At 61.0% G+C, this 8,281-nt stretch overlaps 1 protein-coding gene across 1 annotated transcript; it reads right to left on the reverse strand.

The window, feature by feature from the left end:
- Positions 1–367: 367 nt before the first annotated feature.
- On the reverse strand, positions 368–4,091 carry LOC109258830 (major allergen Can f 1-like). The gene is made up of 7 exons (XM_019435996.2): positions 3,930–4,091; positions 3,476–3,606; positions 2,970–3,040; positions 2,361–2,471; positions 1,497–1,595; positions 1,290–1,316; positions 368–535 (listed from the first exon to the last, which is right to left on the reverse strand). The coding sequence occupies exons 1-7, from the start codon at positions 4,017–4,019 to the stop codon at positions 522–524; spliced, it is 543 nt and encodes a 180-aa protein (XP_019291541.2). The 5' UTR covers positions 4,020–4,091; the 3' UTR covers positions 368–521.
- Positions 4,092–8,281: the final 4,190 nt, after the last annotated feature.

Genomic DNA, 8,281 nt, shown 5'->3' on the forward strand with positions numbered 1-8,281 from the left:
GTGCAGGCTGCCCGGATACAGGACCAATGCCCACCTGGGGCAGACCCTCCCCTTTGTTCCGAGCCTGACGAGTCTCACTCGTGCAGCCCCGTGGACCAGGACCTCCCCCACCCCCAACCTCAGGACCACCCAGGACCTGAGCTTTGTGGCGTCGGCCCCGCGGGAAGCCCCCACAGGACCTTTGGGCAGAGCCGCACCCCCACCCCTCCGCCCACACCCCCACGCCCCTTGGGCCGCCGCACCACCGCCGAGAACCAGGACGTCGGGTGCCCTCGCGTCCTCCCTGCCTGGCTTGGCCGCCCTCCCTGACCCCAGCCCACGCGAGGGGCCCCACACACAGTCAGCAGTGATTGCAGAAGCTCTTTATGTGGGGACAGGAGAGGGGTGGGGCAGGGAGGGGGGAGGGGAGGGCGGCAGGAGGGGCGGGGCGAGCCCAGGCCCGGTGGGCAGGGCTTCCTTCCATGTCCTGCAGGACAGAGGGTCCTGGTGGTGCCGCCCCGGGGCTGCAGTGGATCCGTTCCTCACGCCTCCGGCTCTGGAAGGAGGGGGTGTCAGTGAGGCCGGGGGGGAAGGCCTGGGGGGAGGCACTGTGGGGTGCAGGTGTGGGCCCATGGCGGGGGCCTCTGTGGGGTACGGGTGCAGGTTGGGGGGGGCCACTGTGGGGTACAAGTGTGGGCCCACGGGGGGCTCCAGCCATTGGGCCTGAACAATCAGAAGGGGCAGCTTCCCAGGGGCTGTCCCCTTGGGGCTGTCCCCAAGGCTCCCAGGCCAGGTGTGAACATGTGACAAGCCAGCTTCAGTCCAAGGATGGGGGAGAGCAAAGGAGGAACCGGGAAGACGTCTGGATCCTGACTCTGCCAGCACCTGGGCAGGTGACTAGGGACTAGGCAAGTCCCTAAAACTCCAGTGAGAGACCCAGGAGAGCTGAAGTATCCGGCACATGGCTGCCATATCTCTGAACCTTTTAAGCAAGTCATTGGGTAAACAGAGTCACCATGACTGTTCAGGGGCGAGGAGGGATTTCGCACCTGCTGGCCAGCGCACGGGCATGTCGGGAGGTATGTCTCCTGCCCGCTCTCCGTAAAGGACTTCCTAAGTGCCCAGGGGCTCACCCGATGAGACCGAATGTGCAGGCGACGCCCACGTGCCAGGATGACTCCAGGGGCAGGGAGTCCCCTTGCCTGGCCTGGGAGGGGGGATCCAGGGTGGGGGGCAGACCAGATGGCCTCTTGAAATCCCCCCAGCAACAAGGTGGTTTTCGCAGGCGTCCTCTGCAGCCGCTCACTTACCCTGATCCGTCCCGGGAGGGCAGGTGTCTGTGGACAGAAGAAAACACACGTGATTCAGAAGATGGTAGGGAGTCGGTCAGCGCCCAGGCCCCTCACCGGCCAAGGTTTCGGACCGCCCCGGAGAGAGCCAAGCCAAAACGAGACACAGTGTGTCCCCATCCACCGTGCGGGCGAGTGGGCAGCACTGGGCAAAGCCGCCCTTCCTACCGCTTTGTTTGGGAAAGAAGATCTCCTGGCTGAATCCTTTGTCTCTTAAGAACTCCTGAAAATTCTCCAAGGCCTCCTCGTTGCTCTCGGGATCTCTTCCTGTGGGTGAAACCAGGAGATCCGAGGGTGAGGGGCCCCACTCGGAGCCGCTGCCGTGTCTACCCCAGCCTGGGCGGAGGGAGGCCCCACACCCGCGTGGGGCCTGGACCGGAAGGCCCTCGGCCGGTGGGGGGGGGGGGGGGGGGAGTATGGCTGAAAAGGCAGAGCCGGGATGCTGTGGCCTCCTAGCGGCAGACCCGGGAAGAAGCACACTCTTCACAAACACCCTGGGGATCCCCCCCCCCACCCCGCCCAGGCCGCTGGACCCTCGCGCCACAGAGGAAATGCACGGCCTCTCTGGTCCTGGGGCCCAGGCCGTCTGAGGCACTGACATTCTGCAACTCTGGGCCACGGGGAGCTCTCAGGAGACCCTCTCGGGGCCTCTTGTAACCGGGCAGGGGTGGTGCCGACCTCCCGATGCCTCCTTGAGCCACCTGTCCAGGAATGAAGGCTGGCAGCTGGCCTTTCCTTCCCGGGCAGGCCCCCTTGCCCACAGAGCTCTTCTCCCTCCCGCCCCAGAGACACCCCGCCCCCCACCGGAAGCGGAGCTGTCCCCATGCACAGCGGGGCCTGCCCCGTGACATTTGTGACATTCGAGTCCCTGTGCTCTGGGTTTCCACTGCAGAGACCCAGGCTGGGACCCAGAAGCCCAACCTCTGGGGATGGGGATAAATGCTTCCCTTCCGGAAAAGCAGCCCGAAGGCAGCGGCTCCTCCCAGGAGAAGGAAGGGGAAGGTGGGCAGCGCCTGGATGTGTGAGCCTCACCCACAAGCTTTGCCATTCGGACCTGCTTCCCCTGGATCTCGCCCTCACAGTAGAGAATGTAGTGGTCCTTCACCTCTGTCGGCTTGATGTACACGACACGCTTACCCCCGTCTGCGGGAGGACAGTGCACACGTCGGGGAGAAGCCACGTGGCTCTCCGGAAAGAAGCGCTCACCCGGGTCCAGCTTAGCAGACCCCCCCGGCCTCCACGCGCTCCGGGCTCCCCCCCAGGTCCCTCCCCACTGGCCCGAGCCCCTGCACACCGGGTCACGGAGAAGTCTCGGGCTGTGGGGCTGGAAGAGGTTGGGGCGTGGGGAGCTCAGCCCTTACCCCTGACGTGGGCACAGCCATAATGGGAACGTTCTGGACAGGCCAGTCCCCCCGGGGACAGATCTGTCACACCCAGTGCTTGGGGGCTGGTGTTCATATCTGTGAGGCACACTGACCGATGAGAGGAGACGGCAGGCATTTAGGGGTCAGATAGGAGCGGGGCTTCTCAGGCCGGGAGTCCCCATTGGAATCATGTCACTGCCCCGTCTCCCGGGGCCGGGGGGGGGGGGGGGGGGGCGGGGGGGGGCGCGCACTGCCCGGTGGAGGCTCCAGGACTCACAGGCCATGTATTTGTTGGGCTCAGAGGTTTTCTCCAGGATCAGTTCCACCTCCTTGCACTGACCATTTATCCTGGAACACAGAAGCCACGTGAGGGGCTGCGGTGGGTGTGGCCTCTCGCCAGGGCCCCGTGATGCCCCGGGTCTGAGGCCGGCCCACTGGGCAGCTGCCATCTCCCACCCCAAGTCTCGGCCGGGCCCCCAGTGCCACGTGGGGCAGCTCCCTGGGGCTCTCCCAGGGGAGGGGATGTGGGTGTCTCACCCCTAATCAGCCAGCGCTGCCCCTCAAAGCCCACGGGGTCCCGTCTGGGGCTTCTCTCCCCTCCCCGGTGCCCCCCCCGCAGTGAGGCACTTCCCACGGCAGGGTCCCCCCAAAGCTGCCCCGTGCTGAGCGTGAGGAAGACAACAGTGTGGCCTGTGCCCGCCGCACCCAGATGCTGGCCTCGCGGTGCGTGTGCACGTAGGGGGCTGCTGAGGGAGGTCACGGGCCACCACAGCTGACACTCACAGCAAGGTGGTCTCAGCTTTCAGGTTGCCCCCCTCCAGAACCGTGAGGATCATGGGAGTCACCAACTCCGGCTTCTTCTGGGATGTCTCTCGGTCTGTGATCATGGCCTTCAGGTACCATTTTCCTGACATCTGCAGAAGGTGCCCTCTCTTCAGGACACAGGCCAACCACCCCCCCAGGGCCCCCCTCCCCCTCTGCGGGCCCAGGCCCTCCCGACCCCCGGGACTGGAGGCACACCGCAATTCCGAGCCCGCCACCCTCCCCAGCCGGCGCCCAGCACCCGGGTGCCAGCTGCCAGCCTCCACAGGTGCCCTCCACCCTGGGGGTCCTCTGGTACAGACCCCTTTTGCTCTGTCTGACCACTGCCTCAGGGGCAGGGGTCAGTGCCTGGGCCTGAAACGTCTCACGCCTCCCTGCGCCCCCTCCAGCCCACCCTGCCCCGTCCGAGCCTCACGGCCGTCATGTCCTCGCCCGAGGCCGGGGGATCCTGGGCCTGGAGGACGGTGATGAGGCCGAGGCCGACAGCCAGGAGCAGGGCCTTCATGTCTAGGGGTACGTGCTCACGGCTGCCGACAGGTGCTCACTGGGGCTCCGAAAGGCTGCGCCGGCCCTTCGCACAGCCACACTTTATACTCTTCGGCCCGGGTCCCCCGGGAGGCTTGGCACGGACAGTCTACCGCTCCCAGCCATCAACCGTGGCCAATTCTGCAGTGAAGCGGATAAAACATCGTTATTGTAGGACTGAACAACTCTGGGTGACCGCCATGGACCCGTCAGGTCTGCGCCACGGGCCAGAGACACAGTAGCAGATGCCATCGGGAAGGGAAGCGAGCCCGGCTGGCGTGCCGGCCGCCAGAGAGAGGACGCAGGCTGGGTCTCGCAGACCCTCCTGTATCCCGGGCAGGCTACCCGACCCCAGATTCAGCATCGAGAAGGAAGTATCCGGCGTGTGGGAACGACTCAAAGGGGTCGTCCACCCTCCTGGCAAGACGTGTGCGTGGACGCCTTGCGCGGAGCGGTGACAGACGAGACGCGGAAGGGGAGGACCACGACGGGCAGGCGGAAATGGGGATGTGTGTGATGTGCACACACACACACGCGCAAACGTGACATCGGGAGCCCGGAGAACGCAGAGGCGGCCCGCGAGGCCGCCGGGGACACACCGCCTCTGGTCTGGCCACGTCACATCCGACTCCCCCCGCGTCACAGCAGAGCAGGACAGACCAGACACACTTTCAGGCGAAAAGCGTTAGTAGGGACGCAAGGGGAACCAGCACAAAAACAGCTGAAGGAGCAGTCGACCGAGAAGGCACGACCGTCGCGACCTTGAGGACAGGCTGGGTCAAAACCCAAAAGGCCAAGCAGCTGCAGGAACCCGCGGTCACACGGGAGTCGTCACACCCTTCCGCGGGAGCAGAGGCACGCAGGGGTGAGAGGCTGTGCGCGCGAAGCAGATTCCAGAGCAAGACGATAGAGGCCTGTCTCACGGCCGAAGAATCTCGCTCCGGAAGAGCCGCAAAGTGTCCACGTGCGGGTAATGCGGCAAATTTCAAGAAGCAATACAAAGAGCGTGCCCTTTGTGGCCGCAAAGCCGCGAGGGCCCGCGGTGAACAGGGTGGCAGAGAGAGAAAATCCACACTTCAGAACCAAACAGCTCGTGGTTTGAGAGGAAATCACAAGAAAAGTATAGCGTATTTAGAAAGACTATAAACAGGTTGGGTGTCGAATCGTGTCCCGTGCTGTGGCCCCCACATTCTTCTGCTGAACCCCTAGCCCCTCCATGATGCCGTCAGGAGGTGGGGCCCCTGGGGCGAGTGGGTCCTTGAGGGTGGGGTCCCCAGATATAGGATCGGTGCCCTTGCGGAGAGACCCCAGGGGGCTGCCTCACCCCGTGCGTCGGGTGTGGACACAGCGACAAGACGGCCCTCGCCAGACACCGCACCTGCTGGCGAGGTGATCTCAGACTTGCGGCCTCGAAACTCTGAGAAAGCAATGTCTGGTGCTTTTGCTATAGCGGCCTGCGTGGACAAAGACAGGGCAGCTAAAGAAATCCAGAGAGAAACGTCTAGAGCGTTGGGTGGGTTTCTTAAACAACAACAAAACAATGAAAATAAATGAGCTAAGCATGTGAGTCAAGAAACAGGAAAGATAGCCTAAAGAAATTAAAATCTAAACAATTATAAAGAGCAGAAATTAACGAACTAGAATATTTTTTTAATGTTTATTTTTGAGAGAGAGAAAAAAAAAGAGAGAGGCAGACAGAGTGTGAGCAGGGGAGGGGCAGAGAGAGAGAGAGGGAGATGGCGTGGCCGGCCCAGGAACAGCTCTGAGCAGGAGCGGAAATGCAGACGCGCCTTGCAGGTGACAAGAGCAGCTGCGGGGGGGGGGGGGTGGGGGGGGGCGTTGGATAAACGGATCCCACCGTGTGGAACAGGTGCGAACGCTGATGTCCCTACCTCACACCACACACACGTAGTTCCCTACAGACCGTGAGGCGCAATATGAAAAACAAAGCTTTGGAGACCCGAAAAGAGAGGGAGAGGTCCTAACAGAGGCTGTGAAAGGCAAGCCAGGCAGGAGGAAAACGTTTGCAGCGTGTACAGATGGGAGGTTTATGCGGGGTCCACCGGGAGCTCCTGCAAAGGAATCAGAAAAAAGAGCAGCGGCGGGGGACAAAGTGGGCGGCGGACAGAAGAGGCAGCGGGGTGCGGGGCGCTCGGCGTCACCGCGGGGCGGGATGAAAAGGAGATCCCCCCGCAGAGCCCCGCCCGAGGATAGGTGCCCCTAGCACGTGACGTGCGGAATTCTCATCCACGGCCGCGGGGTGTGAGCCCCCAAGGGAGAACCACAGGCAGTCCCCGGCAGACACGCGTGCCCGGGGCCCCCGCGGTTCTGCTCGTACAGACCCTGAAACGTCCCTGCGGGCCCCTCCCGTGCGCAGGTGAACTGCTCCCTGGTCGTGAGAATCTGTAAATTTGCTGAAGCTTCTCAGTGGTGCGGGAGGGGGCCACGGGCAGTCTGGGGCTCAGTGGGACGGTGCGACGGTCACTTGAGTGTAGAGCTACTCTCTGTTGGCTCCCCCTTGTGGCCTTGGCTTTCAGGAACCCCCCCACTGCCCTCTGTGCCGATGCCGCTGGGGTCCCCACGCGGGTGTGTGGGCTGCAGGTCACCGCACGTGGAGAGCGAAGGAAGAGAAAGGCCGCTCTGCGCGAAGCCGGGGTCCGGTCTGCGTCCCGTGCTTCCGTGCCCCGGTGCGGTCACTTGTAAACGGTGGTCGGTTCCCGTCGAGGGCCGGTCTAAACGCAAGCCCCTCTCTGTCTGAAGCCGCAGGGTGATGCCACACACTTTTATGCTGTTTGGACGGTGATCACACGAAGCAGAATTGATCAGAATTCTGGTCAAGGCACCAAATCCCGACGGGGTAACAAATGTGTCATGTTGGAAGTCACGTGTCTTCTGCGCCCCAGCCACCAGCAATGACAAACGAATTCTGGTGCCCCATACTAGAGCGGAGCCTGAATTTTCTTCCTGCTGCAGGAAACAGTAGAAAGTCAACGTCACGGGAAGCGACTAAAAGACACGGGACAATGACGTTTTCTGGAGATGTGCACGTAGTAACTAATCAAATGTCATGGTTCTCCTTGGATTTGGTGATGTGTCTGGCACGTAGCTTTGTAATTTTTATTTTATTTTAAAAAATGTTTATTTTGAGAGAGAGAGAGGACGTGAGTGTGAGCAGGGGAGGGGCAGAGAGAGGAGAGCGAGAGCCCCCCAGGTTCTGCACCGTCAGCACTTAGTGCGACGCGGGGCTCGATCTCATGGCCGTGAGATCACGACCTGAGCCAAAATCAAGAGTCTGGATGCCGGGAGTGCAAGCTGGTGCAGCCGCTCTGGAAAACAGTCTGGAGGTTCCTCAAAAAACTAAAAATAGAACTACCCTACGACCCAGCAATTGCACTACTAGGCGTTTATCCACGGGATACAGGTGTGCTGTTTCGAAGGGACACATGCACCCCCATGTTTATAGCAGCGCTATCGACAAGAGCCAAAGTCTGGAAAGAGCCCACATGCCCATCGATGGATGAATGGATAAAGAAGATGTGGTCTATATATACAGTGGAGTATTACTCAGCAATCAAAAAGAACGAAATCTTGCCATTTGCAACTATGTGGATGGAACTGGAGGGTATGATGCTAAGTGAAATTAGTCAGTCAGAGAAAGTCAAAACTCATATGACTTCACTCATATGGGGACTTTAAGAGACAAAACAGACAAACACAAGGGAAGGGAAGCAAAAATAATATAAAAACAGGGAGGGGGACCAAACAGAAGAGACTCATAAATATGGAGAACCAACTAAGGGTTACGGGAAGGGTTGTGGGGGGGGGGGCGCTAAACGGGTCAGGGACACCAAGGAATCCACTCCTGAAATCACTGTTGCACCCTATGCTAACTAACTTGGATGTAAATTTTAAAAAATAAAAAATAAAAATAAAAAAGAGTCTGGATGCACAGCCGCCGGGTCCACCCAGGCGCCCTGGTACTCAGCTGTTTCGGTGTGCAGTTTTGTGGATTTTTTTCCTCGCTCCAAATAAATATTTACTTTCCCATCTAGTTCAGGTTAATAATTTGTATTGTTTTTGCTCTATGTCCAGCGCGGGTCGGTCTGTCTCCATCTGACCCCCGCCCACCCCACCCCCGGCCTGTGCCGTCCCAAAGCCCAGCGCGGCCGCCCTGTCCTCGGGAAGAAGGGGCCAGGGCCACCGTCCGTGCGGGACCGCGTGTCACGGTTGATGGCGGCGTGC

Source organism: Panthera pardus, unplaced genomic scaffold, assembly GCF_024362965.1.
Source record: "Panthera pardus isolate Hobbes unplaced genomic scaffold, ASM2436296v1 HiC_scaffold_20, whole genome shotgun sequence".
NCBI classification, from domain to species: domain Eukaryota; kingdom Metazoa; phylum Chordata; class Mammalia; order Carnivora; family Felidae; genus Panthera; species Panthera pardus.